This window comes from Pan troglodytes, chromosome 20, assembly GCF_028858775.2.
Source record: "Pan troglodytes isolate AG18354 chromosome 20, NHGRI_mPanTro3-v2.0_pri, whole genome shotgun sequence".
Lineage (NCBI taxonomy): Eukaryota > Metazoa > Chordata > Mammalia > Primates > Hominidae > Pan > Pan troglodytes.
In genome coordinates this window covers 45,286,664-45,313,752 of record NC_072418.2, presented here as the reverse complement: position 1 = coordinate 45,313,752, position 27,089 = coordinate 45,286,664, and the positions used below count along the sequence as shown (strand labels likewise).

Genomic DNA, 27,089 nt, shown 5'->3' with positions numbered 1-27,089 from the left:
GCACGGCCCAGGCCTGACTCATCTTGGTCACCAGCATCGCCCAGCACGAGGCTTGGCACACCAGAAGCCTCAGGAAATGTTTGTCTAACTAATAGGTGGGAGAGTGTGTGAGTGAGTGGCTAGACGAGGGAATCCGTGAGTGAGAGAATTGAGGGTAGGAAGGGCAGAACGGATGAAGGAACAGGAAGGCAGGAGCAGACGGCTTAGGGTGGGAGGAACGGATGGATGAATAACAGATCCAGTATCCCGGTCTCAGTTTCTCCAAGAAAGCAAGATGGGTTCGCCGGGACTGAGCTCCTCCCCCCTTCGCCTCAAGCCTCACTAAGCCTCACGGTTTCCCACCCGAGCTATGTGCAGAATCCAAATACTAGGCGTGCTGGAAAGGGCTTACCCGGCCAGACTCGGAGAACCGGTTCCCTCGCGAGCCCACTCGGGCCTCTGCGGAGTGGACCAGGATTCCGATCCCTCAGGTTCCGGGTCTATTGGCCGACTGACGGGGCCTGGCAGAGACTGGCGTCTCCGAAAGCCTATCGCTGTCCGAGTTGGGCTGTGGGCCCCGCCTACCAGGCAAAGAGTCCTGAGTGGCCCAGGGAGGTAGAAGGCCGAGTGTCCATTGGCTGGAAGATAGTGACTGGCGTCATGGATAGCTTTCGCCGCCAGACTCCAAAGAAGCGCCTCGCGTGTCGGACCCGCCTCCGGAGGGACTGAGTCGGGGTGGGAGCCCTGGGCGTAGACGGTCACAGAATGGTCGTGAATGGAGTTTCTGGCCCCACATACCTAGGCTGTTTGCTGACCCGATCCTTGGGTCTTGAGGAAGGTTGGGGATTTGAGAGTTCAGATTCCTTGGTTCTGAAGGAGGAGAAGTCTGGGACCCGAGGAAGGAGGGACTAGGGGCCCGGACTCCTGGGTCAGAGGGAGGAGGGGGCTGGAAACCTGAAGGTTTGGTGTCTAGGAGCGGGAACTCCGGGATCTTGAGTCACTCGCCCGCCCAGGGATGACAGGTTTGGGGTTCAGGATTTTATGAGGCTATTTATGGGAAGGGAGCCAGGCCTTACCCCCAGGCAAGTGTTCTGGGTAATGAGGCGGAGCTTGTAATGGAGAGGGAGAAGGAAGAGGCTCAGGGGAAGCTCTGGCCTGGATATGCCCTTTCCTCATCCCGAAAAGGGAAGTCAGAGGCAGGTGCTGTCTGCAAAAGGAACCCAGAGCTAGAGGAGACTGGAGACTCACGTGAGACTAAGAGAAAAACAGAGATACCAAAGGGGAGATGGCAAAAATAAAACAGTAATAATAACAGAGCTCTCTTGTACTGAGTTTACTGTGGCCTGGTTCTGTGCTGAGCATTTTACATAATTATCTCATGTCTTCCTCGCCACAGCTCTGAGAGATTGGATTATTATTAGTAGTATTATCCCCAGTTTACAAGTGAGAAAATTGAGGCCTAGTGAGGGAGAATCCAGATACAGATGTAAAGATACAAGAGAGACACAAAACACAGATGGAGATAAACAAAGAGTTACAGGCCCAGAGAGAAAAAAGAAAACGCAGGCAACAAACAAAAGGAGAGGGGCTGAGAGCTGGGACTCCTGGGGCTGGGGGACTGGAGAGCTGGTGACCCGGACTCCTGGGTCCTGGGGAAAGCAGGGCCAAGGATGGGGTCTCCCAGATATTTTCTCCCATGAATCCACGATACTAAGCTTGTCCAACCCTTCTGACTGTGGGCGTGAGCCTGGTTGGGGTTGAAAATAGTGATTAGGAGGTGCACTTGCATCATGAGCCTATTAGGAGGTGATAAGAACATGATTCATGGCGGTCTCCTTCGCCTGGAAGGGACCTTTCCCCCATGGCCTCTGTTCTTTGATCTGGACAGATCTGGCCTTCTCTGTCCCTCCCCATCACTGCATCTCGGTCACTCAGAACTGTCACTGAGGCCCATTGTGGAGGCAGTGGGCCACCTAGGGGCAGCAACAGCTTTCCTGGTGGGGATCATCTCTCTGGGTCTCTCTGCTTTCCCCCAGACCCTGAACCGACCAGAGGTCCTGGCACATTGCAGGGGCTCAGGAAATGCTCATGGAATGAATGGACAGAGATCCCCATCTCTGGGCAGCTCTTCCTCTGTCCCCATCCAGCCATCGTTTTTCTGTGTCACCATCACGTCTCTTACCCTCTCCCTGGCCTCACTGGTCCCCTCCCACCTTCCCTTTCAATCTCCCGTTTCTCCTTGAGCCACTGGGCCCACTATCCCCATTAGGGAGAAACCAAGGCTCATCTTGGAAGGATCTCTCCCAGGGCTCACCTATGGGATGTTATGTAAGGGAGTGGCCTCACAGCTGAGAGAAGGGTTCTCAAGATTCCAATTATAGACACACTCCCAGCACCTCAGAGTCAGAAATGCAAGATCACACCAAACACGTGCCATCACAATTTGTGTTAGATTTGATCTTGCATTTGCACCCACACAAAGAATCACACACATGCAGCAATATAATCACCTACAAGCACAAACACAAATATAGGCACACAACCACAGAATCGCCCGTGATCACAGCACACAAGAAATATCCTATTCCACATGCAAAACAGACACCCCAGCGATGCAGTTACATGGCCAGTCACTGAGAGGCCACTCATCCAGCTCCTACCAGGAGGACCATGAGCAAAGACCTGGGTTAATTCCCTACTGTATCCCCGGCAACCAGAAGAACACATCATCGTCATCAGCAGCAGCAACAAAAAATGTTTCCTATGTGACAGGCAGAATTCCAAGCACTTTTTTTTTTTTTTGAGGCGGGGTCTCACTCTGTTGCCCAAGCTGGAGTGCAGTGGTGCGATCTCAGCTCACTGCAACCTCTGCCTCCCGGGTTCAAGCGATTATCCTGCCCCAGCCTCCCAAGTGGCTGGGACTACAGGCACCCACCACCATGCCCGGCTAGTTTTTGTATTTTTAGTAGAGATGGGCTTTCACCATGTTGGCCAGGCTGGTCATGAACTCCTGACCTCAGGTGATCCGCCCACCTCAGCCTCCCAAGGTGCTGGGATTATAGGCGTGAGCCACTGTGCCTGGCCGCACTTTTTATTTAATGCTCTCTACAACCTTATTTGCAAGAACCCATCTTATAGGTGGGAAAATTGATATCTGAAGAAGTTTAGTGACTTGCCCAAGGTTTCACAGCCACTGACAGGTGGTCAGAATTTGGTGGGTTTTTTTTTTTTTTTTTTTGAGATGGAGTCTCGCTCTGTCACCCAGGCTAGAGTGCAGTGGCACAATCTTGGCTCACTACAGCCTCCGCCTCCTGGGTTCAAGCAATTCTCCTGCCTCAACTTCCCAAATAGCTGGGACTACAGGCACATGCCACCACACCTGGGTTTTTGTGTGCGTTTTTAGTGGAGACGGGTTTTCACCATATTGACCAGGCTGGTCTTGAACTCCTGACCTCAAGTGACCTGCCTGCCTCAGCCTCCCAAAGTGCTGGGATTACAGGTGTGAGCCACCGTGCCCAGCCAGCAGTCAGAAATTGAACCCAGGCTGGGCATAGTGGCTCATGCCTTTAATCCCGACACTTTAGGAGGCCGAAGCAGAAGGATTGCTTGGGCCCAGGAGTTTGAGACCAGCCTGAGCAACATAGCAAGACTCCGTCACTACAAAAAAATTTTAGAAATTAGCTGGCATGGTGGTGCACACCTGTGGCCCCAGCTACTCAGGAGGCTCAAGTGGGAGGATCACTTGAGTCGGGGAGGTCAAGGCTGCAGTGAGTCCTCCCACTCATTGCACTCCAGCCTAGGGAACAGAGTGAGACTTTGTCTCAATAAAAAAAGAATTTGAGGGTGGGCACGGTGGCTCACGCCTATAATCCCAGCACTTTGGGAGGCCGAGGTGGGAGGATCACCTGAGGTCGGGAGTTCGAGACTAGTCTGCCAAAATGGAGAAACTCCATCTCTACTAAAAATACAAAAAATTAGCCGGGCATGGTGGTGCATGCCTGTAATCCCAGCTACTCGGGAGGCTGAGGCAGGTGAATTGCTTGAACCTGGGAGGTGGAGGTTGCGGTGAGCTGAGATCACACCATTGCACTCCAGCCTGGGCAACAGGAGTGAAACTCCATCTCAAAAAAAAAAAAAAAAAAAAACACGAATTTGAACCCAGGCTTTCTGGCTCCAGAGTCCATCACATAAGGCTGCCATTCAATAAATAATTGCTGCCTTAATCCAACCAGAATTACAGAATCACAGTAACTGCGAACACACCCAAACAGCAGTGCACAGTGTGTAGACTCACAGGAGGGCAATACAGACACACAAATAGAAGAGACCCTCTCATATCACACCGCAGACGACAGAAAAAGCACAGAGACACATCATGACAGTCGGGGGTTGTCATGACAATTGGTCACAACCACACACAGAGACACAATACGCCCAAACACAGGGGCACACCCAGAGCTCCCCAAGTCCCTCCTGTTCTTCTCCCAGCCCCGCTGGGCTGGCCTTCAAGGAAACAGCAGGTTGAGGAAGGGAAGGGGGGCCACGCCACTTGTCCGCTCAGCCGGACCGGTTCCACCAGGGCCACAGATGGCACAACCCACCTTGTGAAACCCAAAGTGATGACTGACCCACATTGGGCAACTGGACTGAGACCTGGTCTGGATGCCTGGGTTCTGGGGAGAAAGGGGCTGGGAGCCTGGACTCCTGTATTTCCAAAGGAGGAGGGGGTTGGGTGCCCCATTCCTTCTAAGGGGGAGGAGGAGGATTGGGACCTGGACTCGCAGATCCTAAGGAGGGAAGGCTGGGGCCTGGACTCCTAGGTTCTGGGAAAAGAGGGGGCTGGAGTCCTGAATTCCTCTGTCTTTGATGGTAGGGTTCCAGATTTAGCAAATAAAACTATAGGAAGCCCAATTTAATTTGAATTTTAGATAAATAACAAATACTTTTTTAGTATAAATATGTCCCAAATACTGCATGAAACATGCTAAAAAACCTGTTTGTTGCTTATCTGAATTTCAGATTTTACAAGACAGCCTGTATTTTATGTGGCAACCCTGTTTGAGGAGGATGTAGGCCAATGCCTGGTGACTGGGCCACCATTACTCCTCAGCCCCCCAGGAGCTCCTCCTCCTGCTCACGGCCCTCCTCACCCCCAAGCAGGCCACCTCACAGCTTCCCCAGTCTCTATTTCCTCACCTGCATGAATTGCTAGATCTAATTGGGGCCCCCAGGCTGTGTCAGGAGTGAGAGAGGAAACTTGAGGACAACTCAGAGTGTCATGCTGGGAGCCCTAGGGTCCTCGGAGATGACTGACCTTGAGTCACCTGCACCCTTAGTCTGGACAGCAGGGGGGATGGGGCCCTGTGGCTGCCTCCACAGGGCAGGTCTGGAGATGAAGAGAGATGAGAAGCGAGATTCAGAAGAGATTTTGACATAGGAGACAGAGACCCCGGGATAAGGGCACAGAGACACAGAGCCTGGAAGGAGAGGGACCCAGAGATGGAGAGACAGAGATTTGGAAAGAGATTTGCAGAGATGAGGAAAGAAAGACAGATTCACAGCTGGAAAGGTGAAGATGCAGGGTGAGAGATGAAGATTCAGAGATGAGGAGACAGGGATGTTAGGACACAAGTGAGGAGATGTCCCCCAGACATCCAGGCTCTAGGACCAATGACGGACGTGCACCGGCAAGACAGTGAGCGCTGCCGGGAGTTCTGGGGACAAGAAGACCCAACCATCTGGGTGGTGCTGGGAGACCAAGGCTTGGGTCCTAATGTGTTTGAGGGAGGGAGGGGATACCTGGGATCCCAGGCTAGCAGGGTGATCCACCTGCCATCACCCCATACCCAGCGGGGTGATGACACCACCTTCTCTGCAGGTGACACCCCAGTTTTCTAGTGCCTCCTACATTTTTGGGGTGACACCCGTGCTGAGAACCCCACCCAGCTCTAATGCTGCTTCCCTCACTGAGTCACCTCCCAACCCCGTCAGGCCTGTTGGGGGGAAACTTTGGCGATTCAGGCACCCAGACCCCCAGCTCCTTCCCTGCTCAGGAGCCCAGCAGTGTGGAATCCCAGGACCCCTACCCTACTGAGGGATGTGCAGCCTGGCCTCATGAGATGCAGGAGTCCAGGGCCCCAGCCCCTCCTCCCTCAGACCCAGGGTTCCAAGCCCCCACTCCTTTGCTCCATTAGGACCCAGGAGTCCCAGGTGATGTCCACGTCCTTCAGGAACTGCGGCTTTTCAGTTCCCAGCCTCCTCCCTTCCCAATTTGGAGCTGGGGTGAGGTGTGTTTATTTACTTTGGTTCCAACATGAGTCATTCCCCAAAACACACTGCCCCCCATGTGTCTCCTGGCTTGAATGGGGAGGACACTGTCCCCCTCTCCCAGGAAAGTGGGGACATCACTGAGAGAGATGAGCGAGACCCTGAAAGGGGAGTCCCACACAGCACTCTCTCCCACTCCACCCGGCCTTTTTCTCTCCCCACCCATCACCTCTCCCCATTTCCCTGCCCTCTAAGCCTGTTCAGTGATCCCCCCACCTGCCTCTCCACTTTTCCATCTCCGTCTCTCTTCTGTCTCCCATCTCCCCTTTTCTTTCCTTTTTTTTTTTTAAGACAGGGTCTCGCTCTGTCACTGAGGCCGGAGTGTAGTGGCGGGAACACGGCTCACTGCAGCCTCAAACTTCTGGACTCAAGCGATCCTCCTGCCTCAGCCTCTCAAGTAGCTGGGACTACAGGCACATGCCACCATGCCCAGCTAATTTTATTTGTATTTTTTGTAGAGATGGGGTATCCCTATGTTGCCCAGGCTGGTCTTCAACTCCTGGGCTCAAGCGATCCTCTCACCTCAGGCAATTACAGGGTTGGGATTACAGGCGAGAGCCACCATGCCTGGCCCATCTCCCCTCTTCTTGTTATTTCTTTTCACATTTTTGTGCCCCTCTGTTTCTTGGCACCTCTCCATCTCTCTACATCTTCCTGCGTCTCTCCATCTCTCTGAATCTCCTCTCTCTCCCTTCTGTCTAGAGGGACTTCCCTGCCTGCCTTTCTGACACTGTGTTTCTGTCTCTCCCTCTCTTTTGGTCTCTGCACATTGACCCGGCTGTGGCCCCCCGCCCCCGCCAAACCTCCCACCCCCTGCCACCTTCTTTTCCCTGGGTCCTGGGAGCTGAGGCAGGAGGAGGAGTGGGGGGATGGGAGTGGAGAGGGATGGCGGGAAATCCCAGTGTGGTGAGAGGGTCGATCAGACCGGCTTGGCTCCCTGGGCACCTCTGTCAGAGCCCCGCCCAGGGCTGCGTGGCCGCCCATATAAGTGGCTCTGGGCTGAGAGGGAGAAGTCAGTGCCCGTGTCTCCACACGTCTGCCTCCATCACTGCCATCGCGATCCTGCAGGTAGGAACATCCCCTCCGCAGCCCTCTTCTTTGAGGTTGGGCGCCTCTGCTCTGTTCTCCCTCCTCCTCATCCCACTCATATCACTCTGTCTCCTTTCATATCTCTGATTGTTGGTCTCTCGGGACATCTCTGTCCTTCCCAATGCCCCCAAATCTGTCCTTCTTAACTGGGGTGTGCTGAGCTGAATTTAGAAGTCTTGGGGCCCAGCATCACCTCTATGAACCCCCTTGACCTGGGCCGTCAGACGTGGGGCGTTCCTCCTCATGTCTCTGAGCCTCAGTGCTCATCTGTGAGATGGGCTTGCAGAGGAGTCAAAGTGCTGGGCACATGTGGGCATTACTGGTGACATCTCTATGGGCACCTGGCTCTGATCTTTCTCCCCTTGTCTCTGACTCTGTCCATCTCCATTTCTTGTTCTCCCTCAAGCTCTATCTCGGGTATGGGGAGGGTCCTCTGCAATCTGTCAGGCAGTTGGAAAGACATGGGCGAGTTTCTCGCCCCCGCCCTATCCATTCCCTATTCCATGTCTCTCCTGGTTGGCAGGCTGATTTGGCCTCTTTCTCCCCAGCTCCCCTCCCCCGAGAGCCCAGCCCCCAGTGCCCCAGTCCCTTGCCCCCACCTCCCCAGTATCCAGCGTCCCTTGGACAGACTCTGCCACTGTCGCCGCAGCCACTTCTGCCGTCCCCAACGCCACCTCCTCAGGGCCAGCAAGATGCAGTTTGAGATGCATGACAACGTGAAAGGCAAAGGTGGGACCGCTGGGTGGACCAGCAACCCTCTCAGTACTGGAACCTGGCCGCCTCCCTCCCCTGGGCACCCTTGCTTCGAAGACAGACGGCGCCTGCTTCCACCCCAGAGGCCCCAGAAATGCTGCAACCCAGAACCCAGGCCCAGACGTGGAGGAGGAGGCGGCACCGCCAGGCCCCACCCAGATGTGGTCCCCACCCTTCCTCAGATGTGCAGGAGACCCCCACCCCCAGCCTAACCAGACGTGCAGGAGCCAGCAGCAACAGGGACAGACTGGGGTTGCCGGTGCCCAGATGTAGCAGAAGGGAAGGGGGAGGCACAGTGGTGTCCCTTCAGTGGGCGGCCTGGCGGCCCCGCCCAGACTGCCCGGCACAGGGAAGGGTGGCCGAAGTGCGGGGCCCAGGAGGTGCTGCGAGGCTGCCAGCTGACCCCTACCCTCCCACCTCTGCAGCTATGTCCTACCCCGTGACCAGTCAGCCCCAGTGCGCCACCACCAGCTGCTACCAGACCCAGCTCAGTGACTGGCACACAGGTCTCACGGACTGCTGCAACGACATGCCTGTCTGTGAGTGCCTGCCTGCTCCCTCTCCAGGCCTGGTGGAAGACGGGTTTGGGGGGAATCAGGAGAGGGAAGCTCACCTCCAATCTCCTCCCACCGCTTGCTAACCCCACTCGCACCTCCCTTCCCTGGACTTGGAATTCCCACTCTAACAGTCACCCTTTCCTCAGACCCCCAACACTCCTTAGGATACTACCTCATGCCTTCCCACACTCAACTTCTCAGGCCCTCAACCTCCCCTTTGCATGCTCAGCTTTCCTCACTGTGACCCCCAACTCCCTCTTCAAACCCTAGCTCCTGGCCCAGTGCAGTGGCTCATGCCTGTAATCCCAACACTTTGGGAGGCCAAGGCATGACAATCTCTTGAGGCCAGGAATTCAAGATCAGCCTGGGCAACATAATGAGATCACCATCTCTACAAAAATAAAAATAAAAAATAGGTCGGGCGCAGTGGCTCACGCCTGTAATCCCAGGACTTTGGGAGGCCATGGCAGGTGGACCACAAGGTCAGGAGTTCAAGACCAGTCTGGCCAAGATGGTGAAACCCCGTCTCTACTAAAAATACAAAAAAATAACCGGGCGTGGTGGCGGGCGCCTGTAAACTCAGCTACTCGGGAGGCTGAGAAAGAGAATTGATTGAACCCGGGAGACAGAGGTTGCAGTGAGCCGAGATCACGCCACTGCACTCCAGTCTGGGCAACAGAGCGAGATTCCGTCTCAAAAATAAAAATAAAAAATAAAATTAGCCCGAGGTGGTGGCACACACCAGTAGTCCCAGCTACTCGGGAGGCTGAGGCGGGAGGATTGCTTGAGCCCAGGAGGTCGAGGCTACAGTGAGACATGTGATCACACCAACGCACTGCAGCCTGGCTGACAGACCGAGACTTTAATTTCTTTTTCTTTTTTTTTCTTTCTTTCTTTTTTTTTTTTTTTTTTTTTTTTGAGACGGAGTATTGCTCTGTCGCCCAGGCTGGAATGCAATGGCACAGTCTATGCTCACTGCAACCTCCGCTTCCCGGGTTCAAGCGATTCTCCTGCCTCAGCCTCCCTAGTAGCTGAGATTACAGGCACACACCACCACGCCCGGCTAATTTTTGTATTTTTAGTAGAGACGGGGTTTCACTATGTTGGGTAGGCTGGTCTCAAACCCCTGACCTCGTGATCCTCCCGCCTAGGCCTCCCAAAGTGCTGGGATTACAGGCGTAAGCCACTGCACCCAGCCTCCAATTTCTAAAAAAAAAAAAAAAAGAAGAAGAAAAAAAAGAAAAACCTTGTCTTCCAATCGCTAAGCCATCCTCTCCTCGGACCTCTAATTCCCTCTGGGACCTCTCCGTGGCTGGGACCCTCAATGCCCCTCCGCGGCGAATCAACCGCGCCCCTCCCCGGGGCGGAGCCGTCGGGAGGCCCCGGCTGGCCCCGCCCCTGAGCGCCTGCGCCCCGCCCAGGTCTGTGCGGCACTTTTGCTCCTCTGTGCCTTGCCTGCCGCATCTCCGACGACTTCGGCGAGTGCTGCTGCGCGCCCTACCTGCCCGGAGGCCTGCACTCCATCCGCACCGGCATGCGGGAGCGCTACCACATCCAGGTGCGCGCCGGGCTGGGGACCCGCGGGAGCAGGGAGCTGGGGACTGGCCTCCTGGGACCCACCGCGGGGCTCCTGACCGCTCTCTCCCACCCTCTAGGGCTCCGTCGGGCACGACTGGGCGGCCCTCACCTTTTGTCTGCCCTGCGCCCTCTGCCAGATGGCGCGGGAGCTGAAGATCCGAGAGTAAGGAAGTTCCCTGTCTTCCCCGTCCTTTTCCACCAGTCTCGCCTCTGGCCTTCTCTGGCCACTCCTGGGAGGGACTGCCTCACCACCCCTGTCCCGCTGCCAGAAATACACCCACAATAAAAACCTGAAAACCAACTCCGCCTACATCCATTTTGTCCCAGGGTAGGAATCTGGGTGGAGAGAGAGGATTGGTGAGAGAGGTGGGGACAAGACAGATGCCTACGTGTGACCCCGCCAGGCAGTGTGTGACTTTGGCAAGTTATCCCTCCCAAACCCCAGTTGCCCTCACCCTAACAAAGTAAAACCACTAACTCTTTAGCTGCAGACTCCCTGCCTGAAGCTGCCTGCATTCTGAAAATAAGCAAAACCAGAAAGTCAGTCTTGGGAGGACGGAGGCACTGAAGTTCAAAGAAAAAACAGGAGGGCGCCCTTGCTTGCTCCATATCTATGGACTGTTGGCCTGCACACAATTCGAACAGGTGTGGGGGACTTTTGTCTCCAAAGCAGAGAACTTATAAGCTTAAGGCTCTCTGGAGCTAAAAACGAATTTTTTTTCTTTTTTTTTTTGAGACGGAGTCTCACTCTGTTGCCCAGGCTGGAGTGCAGTGGCGCGATCTTGGCTCACTGTAAGCTCCGGGTTCACGCCATTCTCCTGCCTCAGCCTCCCGAGTAGCTGGGACTAAAGGTGCCCGCCACCACGCCCAGCTAATTTTTTTTTTTTTTTTTTTTTTTTTTAGCAGAGACAGGGTTTCACCGTGTTAGCCAGGATGGTCTCAATCTCATGACCTCATGATCCGCCTGCCTTGGCCTCCCAAAATGCTGGGATTACAGGAGTGAGCCACCGCACCCGGACCTTTTTTTTTTTTTTTTGAGACGTAGTTTCGCTCTTGTTGCCCAGGCTGGAGTGCAATGTTGTGATCTCAGCTCACTGCAACCTCCACCTCCCGGGTTCAAGCGATTCTCCTGCCTCAGCCTCCCAAGTAGTTGGGATTACAGGCATGCGCCACCATCCCCAGCTAATTTTGCATTTTTAGTAGAGACGGGGTTTCTCCATGTTGGTCAGGCTGATCTCGAACTCCCGACCTCAGGTGATCCTCCCGCCTCGGCCTCCCAAAGTGCTGGGATTACAGGCATGAGCCACCGCGCCTGGCCTAAAAAGGAATTTTTAGGGACTGTCTACTTCAATCAACCCTCTTTCCTGCAAAAGCAACCAACAGCAGATCAAAAAATGTTCAGGTCTCAAAATTGGACAGACCTGGGATCTAATCTTGACTCCTCACCATTTAGCTGTGTTATCTTAGTGAATTCATAAACCTTTCTGAACCTGATTCCTCCTATAGGACTAACAGTCCCTAGCATGTCATATGGCTATTGTGAGAACAAGAGATGGTACACAGGGAAAGGCCAAAGTGTGAACTCAAATCACTGTGGGCTGGATGTGTTGGCTCCTGCCTCTAATCTCAATGCTTTCGGAGGGCTGAGGCAGGAGGATCACTTCAGGACAGGATTTGGAGACTAGCCTGGGTGACACAGTGAGACATCTCTACGAAAAAAAATTTTTTTTTTTTTTTTTTTTTGAGATGGAGTCTCGCTCTGTCGCCCAGGCTGGAGTGCAGTGGCGCAATCTTGGCTCACTGCAAGCTCCACCTCCCAGGTTCACGCCATTCTCCTGTCTCAGCCTCCCGAGTAGCTGGGACTACAGGCGCCTGCCACCATGCCCGGCTAATTTTTTGTATTTTTTAGTAGAGACAGGGTTTCACCGTGTTAGCCAGGATGGTCTCAATCTCCTGACCTCGTGATCCACCCACCTTGGCCTCCCAAAGTGCTGGGATTACAGGCATGAGTCACTGCGCCCGGCCTCTACAAAAAATTTTTGAGCCAGGAGCAGTCACGCCTATAATCCCAGCACTTTGGGAGGCTGAGGCAGGAGGATCGCTTGAGCCCAGGAATTCGAGACCAGCCTGGGCAACATGGCAAAACTGTGTCTACAAAAAATACACAAAAATTAACCAGGCATGAGGCGGGGCGTGGTGGCTCATGCCTGTAATCCCGGCACTTTGGGAGGCGGAGGCAAGTGGATCACCTGAGGTCAGGAGTGCAAGACCAGCCTGGCCAACATGGTGAAACCCCATCTCTACTAAAAATACAAAAATTAACCAGGCATGGTGGTGGGTGCCTGTAATCCCAGCACTTGGGAGGCTGAGGCAGGAGAATCACTTGAACCCGGGAGGCAGAGGTTGCAGTGAGCCGAGATTGCACCACTACACTCCAGCCTGGATGACAGAGCAAGACTCCTTCTCAAAAAAAAGAAAAAAATTAGCTGGGCATGGTGACGTGAACCTGAAGTCCCAGCTAACTGAGAGGCTAAGGTAGGATGATCACTTGAGCCCAGAAGGTGAAGCCTGCAATGAGCTCACAAGATGAGACCCTGTCTAAGAAAAAGAAAAAGAAAAACATTCTTAAAAATTAGCTGGGCAAGGGCACGGTGGCTCACGCCTATAATCCCAGCACTTTGGGAGGCTGAGGTGGGCGGATCACGAGGTCAGGAGATCAAGACCATCCTGGCTAACACAGTGAAACCCCGTCTCTAATAAAAATACAAAAAATTAGCTGGGCGTGGTGGCGGGCACCTGTAGTCCCAGCTACTCGGGAGGCTGAGGCAGGAGAATGGCATGAACCCGGGAGGCGGAGCTTGCAGTGAGCCAAGATTGCACCACTGCACTCCAGCCTGGGTGACAGAGCGAGACTCCGTCTCAAAAAAAAAAAAAAAAAAATTAGCTGTGCATGTGGCTCACACCTATAGTTCCAACTATTCTGGAGGCTATGGCAGGAGGATTGCTTGAGTCCAGAAAGTCAAGGCTGCAGTGAGCTGTGATCACGCCACTGCACTCCAGCCTAGGTGACAGAGAGAGACCCTATCTCAAAACAAAACAAAATCATTGTTTTTTGTTTTCTTAAGACAATCTCGCTCTGTCACCCAAACTGGAATGCAGTGGCATGATCTCAGCTCACTGCAACCTCCACCTCCTGGGCTCAAGCAATCCTCGTGCCTCAGCCCTACAAGTAGCTGGGATTGCAAGCGTGTGCCACCAAGCCTGGCTGATTTTTCTATTTTTAGTAGAGACAGGGTTTCGCCATGTTGGCCAGGCTGGTCTCAAACTCCTGACCTCAAACAATCTGCCTATCTTGGCCTACCAACGTGCTGGGATTACAGGGGTGAGCCGCCACACCTGGCCAAAATCATTGTTAATATTACTATAATATGTGTAATATAGTAACTATCTTTTTTTTTTTTGGAGACAGAGTCTTACTCTGTCGCCCAGGCTGGAGTGCAGTGGCATGATCTTGGCTCACTGCAAGCTCAGCCTCCCGGGTTCAAGCGATTCTCCTGCCTCAGCGTCCTGAGTAGCTGGGACTATAGGCGCCCGCCATCACGCACGGCTAATGTTTTTGTATTTTTAGTAGAGATGGGGTTTCACTGTGGTAGCCAAGATGGTCTCGATCTCCTGACCTCGTGATCCACCCGCCTTGGCCTCCCAAAGTGCTGGGATTACAGGCGTGAGCCACCACGCCCGGCCTATTCTAATATTAATATATTACTATTATTTGCTGTTATCTCTCCCTCTCTCTTTCTGGAGCTGTATCCACTCATTGAGTGACATCTTCCCTCGGGGTATCTAACAGCCACCTCAAATTTAACATATATAAAACCTAACTGCTGATGTACCCCAACCCCCAAACTGACTCTGCCTAGTCTTTGCCGTGCCAGGAAAGAGCAAACTCTACCCGTTCCGTTGCTCAGTCACTTTCTCTCTCACCCAACGTCCAATCTGTCAACAAATTCTGCTGGTTCTGCTTTCAGAATATATCCAGAATCTTACCACTTCTCTCCACTCTGCTATCCCGACCTTGTTCCAGCCACTCTCCTCTTCAACACGGACACAGGGGCTTCCTCCATGGGCTTCCCACCCTCTCCTACCCCATTAGCCTCTTCCTCCCAGGGGAATCCTGTGAACACCTACGTCAGAGCTCATTCTTCCCAAGCTCAGAATCCTCCCATGGTGCCATCTCTGACAGAGTGGAAGCTTGAGTCCTCACCGTGGTGCAGGGACCTACAGGACATGGCTCTTGTTCCCTCTGTGACCTTGTCTCCCTATCTCCCCTTATTCCTTCTTTGCTCCAACCACATGAGTCTTGTTTCTCTGAAATGTCAGGCACACTCCAACTCAGGGCCTTTGCACTGGCTGTTCCCTTGGCCCGGAATTGCTCCTCCCTCAAATGTCCCTCTGGCTCACTCCCTAATTTCTGCTCATGTATCGTCTTACAAGAGAGGCCTTCCCATCCCACCTATGTTAAATAGCAAGTCCCAGGCCGGGTGCAGTGGCTCATGCCTGTAATCCCAGCACTTTGGGAGGCCATGGTGGGTGCATCACCTGAGATCAGGAGTTCACGACCAGCCTGGCTAACATAGTGAAACCCTGTCTCTACTAAAAATACAACAATTAGCCAGGTGTGGTGACAGGCACCTGTAATCCCAGCTACTTGGGAGGCTGAGGCAAGAGAATCGCTTGAACCCGGGAGGCAGAGATTGCAGGGAGCTGAGACCACGCCATTGCACTCCAGCCTGGGCAACAAGAGCGAAACTCCATCTCAAAAAAAAAAAAAAAAAAGCAAGATAGCAAGTGCCAAACCCCTGCTCTCTCACTGCCTTTTCTGATCACTTTCCAGCATGCAGCATCATTTACTTATTATTGGGCACCACACTGGCTTATCAGCTCCATGAGGGCAGAGAACTTATTCACTACTCTGTCCCCAGCCCCCAGCACAATGCGGGGCCCATTCTAGGTAATCAGAAGACATTGGCTTAGAAAAGGAAAGCAACTTTGGAGGTAACGTGTGGGGCAACAGAGACAGGCTTGTGTCACAATCTGGCTCGTCTCTTAATTAGCCCTGAGTTCTTAGTCAACAGAGCTTTCGAATGGGCAAAATGGAAAACCAAGCTGGCACCTCCCAGTGATGTTGGCAAGATAAGATTCACACCAAGCACCCAGCACAGTGCCTGGAGGGCTGTAGGCCCTCAGTAAAATATTCCCTCTATCCCTGAAATCCCCAGGGGGTTTGGAGCTGCACATAGCCTAGAACCAGGCATCCAGCCTTCCATGCCCAGACTCTCTCCCACCTCAGCATACGCCACTTGCACTCAGGTATGTGCAGGGAGAAGTGACGGCAGAGGGCTGACGTGGAGGGAGGAACACGTACCATAGAGCATTTGTGAGAGTCGGAGGGAGTGTGGCTATGCATCCCAGAGAAAAGGCCCAGTTGTGGTGCAAATCATCTGCTTAGGAGGGCAAATTCACAGGATGACTGCTAGGAAGACACTTCACCTGAGAGGTCCACGCATAACACAGAGGAGTCCTAAAGAATCTTAGCTCCTTTCTGCTCATGCAGGAGGAACTCCAAGCCCTCAGGACTCCCTCTCTCAGGGCAGCACATCTCACACTCCTTAGCTTTCTAGTTGGTATATTCTGCATTATCCCTAGCAGAAATTGGCTATCGTTTTTGTTTTTTGAGACGGAGTTTCGCTCTTGTTGCCCAGGCTGGGGTACAGTGGCGCAATCTCGGCTCACTGCAACCTCCACCTCCCGGGTTCAAGCGATTCTCCTGCCTCAGCCTCCTAAGTAGCTGGGATTATAGGCATTCGCCACCACGCCCAGCTAATTTTTGTACTTTTATTTATTTATTTTTATTTTTATTTATTTATTTTTTGAGACAGAGTCTTGCTCTGTCGCCTAGGCTGGAGTACAGTGGCATAATCTTGGCTCACTGCAACCTCTGCCTGCAGGTTCAAGCAATTCTCCTGCCTCAGCCTCCCGAGTAGCTGAGACTACAGGCGCCCACCACCATGCCCAACTAATTTTTGTATTTTTAGTAGACACAGGGTTTCACCATGTGGATCAGGCTGATCTCGAACTCCTGACCTCGTGATCCGCCTGCCTTGGCCTCTCAAAGTGCTGGGATTACAGGCATGAGTGAGGTGGACTGTTGACCCTTTTGATTTGTGGTTACAGATGCTTGGAAAAGCCTCACCCTTCCTGCTGTGAGGTACAGGTAGTCATGTGGCATCACCTCTAAACGTGTGCTGGGACAGCTTTCAGCTATGTCGACCAAATTTAAGGGGTCCTTCCTTGGGAGGTGGAAGAGCCTGGTGGTCAGGCACATAGATCTGAGAGTCAATTGACAGCCCTCATGCAACAGCTAAACCATGTCTATGACCTTTTGTTTTCTCATCTGCAAATGGGGATTACGGGTTGCTGACCTCATATGATTGCTGGAGAGACCAAATGAAACCACAGCAATATGTTATGCAAACTGTCCAGCATGTGCTGCTCAGTTCATATAAATGCAAGTCCACGGTCATATCCTGGAGGGTAGGTGCTACTATTAGCTCATAAAGGCAAAACTCACGTGAGGTCAAGGTAACCCCTGGAAATCCCTTAAATTGCCCACAAAGTATGAAGATACCATGTTAAACCTGGGCAATACAGCGAAAACCTGTCTCTACAAAAATACAAAAAAAAATAGCCGGGCCTGGTAGCGTGCATCTGTAGTCCCAGCTACTTAGGAGGCTGAGGTGGGAGGATCACTTGACCCCAGGAGGTTGAAGCTACAGTGCGCCAAGATCACATCACTGCACTCCAGCCTGAGTGACGAAGCAAGAGCATCTCCGAAAAAAAAGAAAAAGAAAATACAGTGTTATTCCTGGCCCATAATGGAGACTCACACACCCTCTGGGTCCTACACATTGTCCTCCGCTGAGCACCTGATGAAGAAACCAGCTTGCACTTTGGAGCCGGGATGTGCAGAAAAGATACATTGTTTAACACACCCAGCAAGATGCCTATGCTGCTGAGGCTGATGGAGAGGACAGAGACCTCCAGCTCCCACCTGGGAGGAATCAGGGATTTTGTTTGCCTAGGTGCATGCCAGGTAAAGCAGCTCTCATGATGCTTTCGGTTTTGACTGTGACTCTAATGGATTAGAGAAAGCTCACTGGGCTGGGCGCGGTGGCTCACGCCTGTAATCCCAGCACTTTGGGAGGCGGACGGATCACGAGGTCAGGAGATCAAGACCATCCTGGCTACCACGGTGAAACCCCGTCTCTACTAAAAATACAAAAAATTAGCCAGGCGAGGTGGTGGGCACCTGTAGTCCCAGCTACTCGGGAGGCTGAGGCGAGAGAATGGCGTGAACCCGGTGGGCAGAGCCTGCAGTGAGCCGAGATTGCACCGCTGCACTCCAGCCTGGGCAACAGAGCGAGACTCCGTCTCAGAGAAAAAAAAAAAAGAGAAAGCTCATTGTGCTAGGGTCTCATTTCATTCTCGGCCCTGTCTGGTTTGAACCCTTCTATTGGGGCCCAGAATAAAATCTGTGCCTGGGCTAGGCATGGTGGCTCACACCTATAATCCCAACACTTTGGGAGGCCAAAGTGGGAGGATCACTTGAGCTCCAGAATTCAAGACCAGCCTGGGCAACATGGTGAAACCTCATCTCTACCAAAATTACAAAAATTAGCTGGGTGAGGTGGTACACGTCTGTAGTTCCAGCTACTCGGGAGGCTGAAGTGGGGGGATCGCCTGAGCCCAGGAAGTTGGGGCTTCAGTGAGCAATGATTCCATCACTTCACTCCAGCCTGTGTCACAGAAAAAGAGACACCCTGTCTCAAAAAAAAAAAAAAAAAGGCCAAGTGCAGTGGCTCATGACTGTAATCCCAGCACTTTGGGAGTCAAGGTGGGCGGACCACTTGAGGTCAGGAGTTTGAAACCAGCCTGGCCAACATGGTGAAACCTTGTCTCCTCCAAAGATAGAAAAAAATTAGCCAGGCATGGTGGCGCATGCCTGTAATCCTAGCTACTTGGGAGGCTGAGACATGCAAATCACTTGAACCCGGGATATAGAGGTTGCAGTGAGCCAAGATTACACCACTGCACACTAGCCTGGGCAACAGTGAGACTCTGTCCCCTCAAAAAGCAAAACAAAACAACAACAAAAAGCCGTAGCTGGGACCAAGGCAGCCTGTTTTCCCTCCTGAGCCAAACTGGGGTTTCCCTGAGGAAGATCTAGGGAAGGGTCAAAAGCCACTGCCCACGTCTGCCCTCAGCGCATCCCTTCTGGGAAACAAGAGCTGTTTATTGGTATTTATTATGCTTCTGTTGTGGCATACCCTTCCCCCTTCCCCCTTCCCCCTTTAAGAGGGGCAGCCAGGAACAAAGCCACCCCAGCTTGGAAGTGGCACCATCATAAGGGCAATTATCCAAGTTATCCAGCATGCGGGGCTGGGTCAGAGTTGAGACCTAGCCCTGCTGGGACATGTGCAGACGCGCTCAGACACCTGGGTTTTCCCCATACTTTTTATTTGTTAATTTCATCACCCCCCTCTTCTTCTGATGTGGTCCCCACCGCCTCTGACATGCACGCATTGGCAGGGCCTCTCACACTGAGGCTCCACGCGAAGGGAAGATGCAAAGTCCAGTCCCTCCAGGAGCTAGTGATGGAAGTCTTGGGAAAGGAGAGTCCCAAATTCAAGAAGACAGCTAGGGTAGAAGGGAGGGAGGTCCTCAAGGGGTAGAGGACAGGAGTCCAAGGAGGTGGCTCAGGTGTGGGGTGGCGCCTCAGGAGAGCCCAGAAATCTTCCAGGCAGCACTGTCTGGAACAGGGCTGTGCACTGACGGTACCGGCATTTTCATCCCCAACCTCAGTAGCCCCCATGCCCACCTGGGGTGGGATCTCAGGCAGAGGTTTTGTCCCCTCTGAGGCTCCCCCACAACACGCCTCTGTTGTTCCAGCTTTGCTGTGTGACCCTGGTCCCTGGTGAGGTAACACCACCACTGAGCTTTATCCCTGCAGCCTGGGGGTCCTATTCACCTCTGGGCTGTCTCAGGGTGCCATCTGTCTCTTTCCAGCTGCTTCCCTCGCCAGCGCCATCAATCCCCCCATTCAATTTCTGCTGTTGAAATATTCAGTGTTTCTGTATCCCTAGTTGGACCTGAGTGAAGAGATGTCTGAAGGGCATCTTATGTCAAGAACCAGACTCTGATCTTCCTCACAAGCCTCAGTCTGCCCCATTCAATTAACGACCCCCTCAGCCACCCACAGTTCAGGCCACAAAGCTAGGGGTCATCATGGTTTTGTCTCCTCCCTCACCCTGACGTCCACACCATCATTTATATTCTTCCACACACATCCCACATCTGAGCCAGACTCCCTCATTGCCAGCACCCTACTCCAGCCCACCATCCCTGCTGCCCCTCTTGTCCCTCCGGTCCATTCTCCACAGCACAACTGAGTGACCTCTTAATTTTTTTTTTTTTTTTTGAGGTGGAGTCTCGCTCTGTCACCCAGGTTGGAGTGCAGTGACGCAATCTGAGCTCACTGCAACCTCCGCCTCCTGGGTTCAAGCGATTCTTCTGCCTCAGCCTCCCGAGTAGCTCGGACTACAAGTGTGTGCCACCATGCCCAGCTAATTTTTGTATTTTTAGTAGACATGGGGTTTCACCATATTGGCCAGGCTGGTCACAAACTCTTGACCTTGTGATCAGCCCACCTTGGCCTCTCAAAGTGCTAGGATTATAGGCATGAGCCACCGCACCCGACCCTCTTAAATTCTTAAATAGGTACATCGGATCCTGTCACTCCCCTTCATCAAACCATCCAACAGCTTCCCATTGCCCTGACAATAAAACCCAAAACCCTATGTGGGGCCCACACGGCCCTGGGTGATCCAGCCCCTGACTGTCCCCAGCCTCATCTCCTCACACTTGATCTGGGTCACACTTACCAGTTTTCTGGTCCTTCCAATAAAACAAGCCTGCTCCCACCCCAGGGCCTCTGCCTTCGCTTCCCAAAGCTCTTCCCGTAGCTGGTTCTTCTCAGGCGTTCTCAGTCTAGCTTCTTTGAATGCCCAGCTGACTTCACCCCATCGTCCCTCACTGCCACATCCTCTGGAGGCCTCACAGCGCTTCTCCCTCTCTGAAGCCATCTTACTTGTGTGTGCACATGTGCATGTGTTCATGTGTGTGTGCGTGTGGGGTGTGTGCATGTGCACTGATTGTCTCCCTTCACCAGAACCTAAGTCCCATGAGATCAGGGAACCTCGTCTCTTGGTTCCTGCTTTGCCCCACGCCTATGACAGTGCCTGACAGAGTAGGTACTCAATAAATAGCTGCTGAATGCAGAACAAAGGAGGCCCCATCTGGGCACCCCTGGGGGAAGGGGGCCAGTGGTCTCCAAGTAGACAGTGTCCAGGGGCCCCCAGGTGGAGGGACCCCAAGTCCAGGGCGGCCCTATCAGGTGACCCAGCTGCTGTGGATGAGAACCCTGGGCATGTCAGAGGGACATGCTGGTGAGGTTGTCCTGGCTCAACAATCCCTTCCGGCCCGCACCAGTCCCATGCCCACTGCCCCCAGCACCCCCACCACCCCCACAGTACTCGTGCAGCCTGTGCCGCAGTGTGACGAGGGCTGACCCCAGGCAGGCGCCGTTGGGTGCATGGGGCCCGCCAGGCAGCTGGAGCAGCAGTGTGGCCACGCCAGCCATGCCATCTTCTGTGGGCTCGAGAGTGATGGGCCCAGCTCGCAGCCCAGCAGTGGTGGCTGGTGGGCAGCAGCCCCCTCCCATGGGTCCCCAGGGCCCACCGGCCCCTGTCAGCAGCAGGGGTGCCAGGAAGGGCTCAGAGCGGCGGAAGGCGGGAGGTGGGAGCCCAGCCGGCTTCCAGGCGGAGGCCGGGGCAGTAGGGTCAGGTGGGAAGCAGACGGTGACCTTGGCAAAGGGGCGGCTGGCCATCTTGGTCATCTCCTGCAAGTGCCGGCGCTGCTCCTGCCGCTGGTCCAGAGCCTGCTTGGCCTTCCAGAGGAGCACACAGAGTGAGAGGAAGAGGAAGAAGCAGGAGAAGAAGACGGAGAAGAAGACAAACAGGTCAATGTGGGCCTGGTCCTGCCGGAAGAAGAGCAGGCCCTGCGAGTCGGCTGAGCCGTTGGCGCCGGGCCCACTTGGGTCTCCCACGCCCAGCAGCAGCAGGTAGAAGCGGCTCGACTTGAGGGCATGGTGCTCGTGTGGGTAGGTGATGACCAGCCGGTCCCGCACGCTGCGGACCACCAGCACTGCCGACGGCTCCGTCACTGTCACGTAGGTAATCAGGCCCCGCGGCCATACCTCCCGTACCCGTGGCTCTGCTGGGGCGCCCGGCCCACTGCTGGCCCCTGCTCCTCCTGGATCCCCGGCCCCCCGGGGCCCACCATCTGCAGGGGGTGGTGGAGGTGGTGGGGCTGGGGGTGGCTGGATGTGTACAGTATGGACGCCAGTGTCAGGGGCCACACGGACCACGAAGGTGTCATAGGAGGTGGAGACATAGAGGTCCACGGCCCCGAAGGTCACGTCCAGCGTCAGGCGGATGTCCACGTTGGTGAATTTGGGCTGCACGCCAAAGAGGACAGTGCGGCCGGGGCCTAGTGCCCGGCGTTTGGGCTCATGGAAGCAGTTGGTCTGGGACGTGGGGTCCAGGCAGCACTCCTGCTCCACCGAGATGAGGCGGTAGCACTGCTGGCCGCCCAGCGGACTCCCGTGAAATGATTCCCGGCACTTGGCGCACTGCGGGCAGGGTTAGAGGCGGTGACCATCAGGGCTGAGCGCGGTGCCAGCCTGTCCCCCAAGCAGCAGTGACGAATACTCTATACCCACTGCTAAGTAGCCATTGCCCTGGGCCTCACCCCCACTGCCCCAGTCACTTCCCTGTGACCCCCCGGACCTTCTCTGCCCCAGTGTAGACCTTGCCAGGACCTGACACTCCAGCACTGCTGCCCCTGGTGCCACCCTAGTGACCTGAGCACCCTGATACTGAGGGCTCTGGCACTCTGAGGCACAGCAATGAAGAACGTGGCTGCATTCCGGCTCTACCTCCTTGTTAGCTGTGTGGCCTTGGACTAGTGACTTAACCTCACTGAGCCTGAGCACACAGACTTAACCCATGAGCTCTGCACACAGGGAGTAACCACAGCTCGCTCACAGGACCACTGAGATCATGTGCATGGCACTCGGCGCAGGGTCAGCCAGCCTCGCCTGCCTGCCTGGATGCTTCTTCTATACTGTGCCAGGCGCCCTCCCACCCTGGGGCCTTTGCACTGGCGGACCCTCTGCCTGCATGGTTCTCCTGTCACTTGTCAGCTTGTCAAGCCCCCTTGCCTCCTTCAGATCTTTGCTCAAGAGCCTCCTTCTCACCTAGGCCTTCCCTGGCCACTGTGTCCTGTGTCTACCATTCCCACTCCCCAACAGCCCTAGCCCCCGCTTCCTATTTAACTTTCCTTAGCGCTCATCGCTGTCTAACACACGAGCATCTGACTTGTTTGTTCATTTCTGATGCCTCCATGAGAATGCAAACTCCTAAAGACAGAACATTTGCCTGCTTTGTTCCCTACTGTGTCCCCAGCAACCTGCACAGTGCTTGCCATATACTAGGTGCTCAATGACTGTGTGCTGAATGAATGTGTGGCTGGACAGATAACGGCTATGATTCCTGTGGCTTAGTGGAAACCACTCAAGTTCTGAGATCAGACCAGGGTCACTCCAGGCACCAAGCCTAACTGACCACCTGATCTGGGGTGAGACTTTTTTTTTTTTTTTTTTTTTTTGAGACAGAGTCTCGCTCTGTTGCCCAGGCTGGAGTGCAGTGGTGTGATATCGGCTCACTGCAACTTCTGCCTCCCGGGTTCAAGCGATTCTCCTGCCTCAGCCTCCCGAGTAGTTGGGATTACAGGTGTCCGCCACCACACCCAACTAATTTTTGTATTTTTAGTAGAGAAGGGGTTTCATCATGTTGGCCAGGCTGGTCTCGAACTCCTGACCTTAAGTGATCTGCCTGCCTCAGCCTCTCAAAGTGCTGGCATGAGCCACTGTGCCCAGCTAGGACATTTAATGTCTCTGAATCTGTCTTCCTCTTAAGTCTGTACCCCACTGAGGCCCCAGCACAGTCTTGCAAAGCCTTTCATATCTATGCTGTCACCACTGTCTACACAGCACAGCATCCAGCTCTGTGGCAGGCGCTCCTGGCATTCTAGTTATTACTGCAATCACTATTAGAACCAAGAGAAAACAGATGCAGTGGCTCATGCCTGTAATCCCAGTGCTTCAGGAGGCTGAGGCAGGAGTGCCGCTTGAGCCCAGGAGTTCGAGACCAGTCTGGGCAACATAGTAAGACCCCCATCTTTAAAATTTTTTTTTAAATTAGCCAGGCATGGTGGTGTGTGCCTATAGTTACAGTTACTCAGGAGGCTGAGGCAGGAGGATCACTTGAGCTCAGGAGTTCAAGGCTGCAGTGAACTATGATTGCGCCATTATACTCTAGCCTGGGTGACAGAGTAAGCCCTGTATCAAAAAAAAAAAAAAAAAAAAAACAAACCCAAAAGCCCAACCAGGCACGGTGGCTCACGCCTAGAATCCCAACACTTTGAGAAGCCAAGGTGAGTGGATTGCTTGAGCTCAGGAGTTCAAGACTAGCCTGGGCAACATGGTTAAAACCCCATCTCTACAAAAAAAAATTAGCCAGGTATGATAGCACATGCTTGTAGTCTCAGCTACTCAGGAGGCTGAGGTGGGAGGATGATGGAAACCAGGGAGGCAGAGGTTGCAATGAGCTGAGATTGCACCACTGCACTCTAGCCTGGGTGAAAGAGCCAGACCCTGTCTTAAAAATAAATACATTAAAAAAAAGAACCGGCCGGGGGTGGTGGCTCACGCCTGTGATCCCAGCACTCTGGAAGGCCAAGGTGGGCAGATCACAAGGTTAAGAGATCAAGACCATCCTGGCCAACATGGTGAAACCCCGTCTCTACTAAAAATACAAAAATTAGCTGGGGGTGGTGGTACGCGCCTGTAGTCCCAGCTACTCGGGGGGCTGAGGCAGGAGAATCGCTTGAACCTGGGAGGCGGAGGTTGCAGTGAGCCGAGATCACGCCACTGCACTCCAGCTTGGCGACAGAGTGAGACTCCGTCTCAAAAAAAAAAGGAACCAAGAAAAACTGCTACTTCTAAGCAGCCAACAGACCTGGTAGAGGAGGAGGTCTGATTTAATCTCTGAGACTCCCTGGTAAAAGCCAATAGGCCTTTCCCTTATCAAGAAAGCAGAAACTCTAGGCTGGGTGTGGTGGCTCACGCCTGTAATCCCAGCACTTTGGGGGGCCAAGGCAGGTGGATTGCCTGAGCTCAGAAGTTTGAGACTAGCCTGGGCAACATGGTGAAACCCCATCTCTACTAAAATACAGAAAATTAGCCAGGCATGGTGGCACACGCCTGTAGTCCCAGCTACTCAGGAAGCTGAGGCAGGATAATCACTTCAACCCAGGAGGTGGAGGCTGCCTCGAGCAAAGATCCCACCACTGCACTCCAGCCTGGGCAACAGAGCAATACTCTGTGTCCAAAAAAAATTAAATTAAATTAAAAATTGAAAAAATAAAAATAAAAAAGCAGAAATTCTGGCCCAGGATAGAAATGTTAAGGGTCAGTAAGGCTTGTAAAACTGTTGCCATTTGGGGTGGCAGCTATCATGTTTGCAGCTATTATGTTTCTGTAGGTGGGTAAGGAAGACTGAGAGCAAGGGACTTTCTCTTCCCTCTGGGACTGGAGAGAGAAGGTGGCGGGGAGGTGGCGGGAGTTGTCCTCTGAGGAAGGAGCCTGGGACATCATGGAGGCAAGTCTGGAACACAGCAGCCAGCCAGGTGGCCAGTGCAGGCGCTCCAGGAGCCTCTGTGCAGAAGAAAAAGGGAAATGCACTCGAGGGGAATTTGAATCTGGGTATTAAATGATATGAGATCTCTGCTAACCTCAGTTCATCAGAGGGGGTCTGCCAACTGGGAAGAATCTGCCTGAAAATGAAGCCAATGCAGAGGAAAGCAGAGTCAAGATGCAGAGAGACTTCTGATGGCATTGTGTGAGCACCCGGATATAGCCAGTCCTGAAGGCAGACCCCAGACCCTCAGTTCTAAGAGTCAATACATTTTCTTTTCTTCTGTTTTGTGTGTGTGTGTGTGTATGTGTGTGTGTGTTTTGTTGTTGTTGTTGTTGTTGTTGTTTTGAGACAGAGTCCTGCAGCCTCGACCTCCTGGGCTCAAGCAATCCTCCCACTTCCACCTCCCAAGTAGCTGGGACCACAGATGTGCACAACCATGCCAGGCTAATTTTTAAATTTTTTTTCAGAGATGGGGTTGCATTATATGGCCCAGGCTGGTCTTGAACTCCCGGGCTCAAGTGATCCTCCCACCTCAGCCTCCCAAAGTTCTGGGATTACAGACATGAGCAACCATGCCCAGCCCATTTTCTTTTTTCGGTTGAGCTACCATGGGATAGATTTTCTGGCATGTGCCACCTTTAGCTGTGACTACCTGTAATGGAGACTGTCTCCCCACCAGTCTGAGAGTCCCCCAGAGGCTCATATCTTGGTCCCCAGCATTACTGCCTAGGGCCTGTAACTGAATGGGGCTCAGGAACAGTCTGTCAAGCTGCACTTGATCCCAAAACCACTGATTCGGAACCATGTTGTCAGTCCTGCCCGAGCCTGGCTACCTCATCCCAGCCCTGACCTCCACAAGGTGTAGGGCCCTCGGCCCACCACTAGCTTCTGCAGCCGCACCTGGTACTTGTAGCAGTCTCGACGGTCACTGGGGGAGCTGCCCTGGCATGTGCCCGTCTCTGTGTTATTCTGACATGGACAGCCCGTCCCATCCTGCTCGTTACATGTGTCCGCGTGGCCATTACACTGGCATCTGGGGAAGAAGTTGAGGGTTACGGAGCCCCCATGGCCTGCAGTGGTCCAGGATGGACACCCCATATGTGAGCTCAACTCTGTGCAACAGGCCAGAAGAGGAAACTGAGGTTCACAGAGGTCAAGCTGTTTGCCCAAGGCCACAAAGCAGTTAAATTACCACTGGGATTAGAACCCGAGTTGCACAGACTCCAGCACTCACTGAACACTCAGAAAGAAGGAGATGGAAAGGGGAGGTTGTTCCAAGGCCTCTGCCCTCAGCCGCCCCATCTTGTTCTCGATGGGGCCGCTCTGTGGACTGCACTTCAGCACTAGCCTTGGAGGTAGGGAGTGGCATCACATTCCAGCTCCTTCCCTACCCTGACCCCAGCCTGGGCGCTCCCTGGGGATGTCATCCTCTCCTGACTGGGGGTGGAGGACTAAAGAGGGGGCCTGGCTCCAGAGCTACTCCCAGTGAGAAGGGTGGGATCCCCGGCCCCCCCGTTCCTCTTACTTGGTGCACTTCCCGTCCAGGAGGAAGTAGCCCTGCAGGCAGCTCTCGCATTTCTCCCCATAGCTGTTATTCTGGCAGTTCACGCACACGGCCTCGTCTTCACTAGGACCCTCTGTCACCCAGTTTTCAATCTGGCCAAGGAAGGACAGTGTGATCATAGAAAGGCCTGGACCAACCCCCTCCTCCCTCAGACCCAGGAGTCCAGGCTCCCACCCACTCCTCCCTCAGACCCAGGAGGCCAGGCTCCCACCCCCTCCTCCCTCAGATCCAGGAGTCCAGGCCCCAGCTCCTCTTCCCTCAGACCCAGGAGTTCAAGACCCCCGCCTCTACTCTCTCAGACCC

The 27,089-nt window shown here is 53.7% G+C and overlaps 3 protein-coding genes across 6 annotated transcripts in view; 1 reads left to right on the top strand and 2 right to left on the bottom strand.

Annotated features, from left to right (window-relative positions):
- LOC107969552 (uncharacterized) overlaps positions 1-7,640 on the bottom strand; it is a 260,968-nt gene extending 253,328 nt beyond the window's left edge. The window contains exons 1-4 of the mRNA XM_063800409.1: positions 7,589-7,640; positions 5,294-5,456; positions 4,608-4,725; positions 392-777 (exon numbers count right to left, since the gene is read on the bottom strand). Of these exons, the coding sequence (XP_063656479.1) occupies positions 392-777; positions 4,608-4,725; positions 5,294-5,456; positions 7,589-7,640 (719 nt within the window). The remainder of the gene's footprint in view (positions 1-391; positions 778-4,607; positions 4,726-5,293; positions 5,457-7,588) is intronic.
- CNFN (cornifelin) lies at positions 7,293-10,584 on the top strand. 2 transcript variants are annotated; one of them, XM_003316382.7, is made up of 4 exons: positions 7,293-7,374; positions 8,574-8,687; positions 10,127-10,263; positions 10,361-10,584. In XM_003316382.7, exons 2-4 carry the CDS (start codon positions 8,576-8,578, stop codon positions 10,448-10,450), a joined length of 339 nt encoding a protein of 112 aa, XP_003316430.4. In that variant the 5' UTR covers positions 7,293-7,374; positions 8,574-8,575; the 3' UTR covers positions 10,451-10,584. The 2 variants fall into 2 exon arrangements, with proteins under 2 accessions (XP_003316430.4, XP_063657846.1); XM_063801776.1 differs by lacking the exon at positions 7,293-7,374 and adding an exon at positions 8,049-8,124.
- Positions 10,585-18,841: 8,257 nt separating this feature from the next.
- Positions 18,842-27,089, bottom strand: part of MEGF8 (multiple EGF like domains 8) — a 53,275-nt gene continuing 45,027 nt past the window's right edge. For 2 of the 3 annotated variants that reach the window (XM_003953509.6, XM_009435694.5), the window contains exons 40-42: positions 26,748-26,878; positions 26,123-26,255; positions 18,842-22,092 (exon numbers count right to left, since the gene is read on the bottom strand). In XM_003953509.6, the coding sequence (XP_003953558.2) occupies positions 20,833-22,092; positions 26,123-26,255; positions 26,748-26,878 (1,524 nt within the window). In that variant the 3' untranslated portion in view covers positions 18,842-20,832. The remainder of the gene's footprint in view (positions 22,093-26,122; positions 26,256-26,747; positions 26,879-27,089) is intronic. The other variant, XM_063801730.1, reaches the window with a different exon arrangement.

What these genes read in the sequence shown, in the direction of transcription:
- CNFN (XM_063801776.1), top strand. Translation starts at nt 8,088, where the DNA reads ATGCAGTTTGAGATGCATGACAACGTGAAAGGCAAAG. An exon ending in TGACAACGTGAAAGGCAAAG is followed by an intron (nt 8,125 to 8,573) that starts GTGGGACCGCTG and finishes CCACCTCTGCAG; the next exon opens with CTATGTCCTACCCCGTGACC. An exon ending in CTGCAACGACATGCCTGTCT is followed by an intron (nt 8,688 to 10,126) that starts GTGAGTGCCTGC and finishes CGCCCCGCCCAG; the next exon opens with GTCTGTGCGGCACTTTTGCT.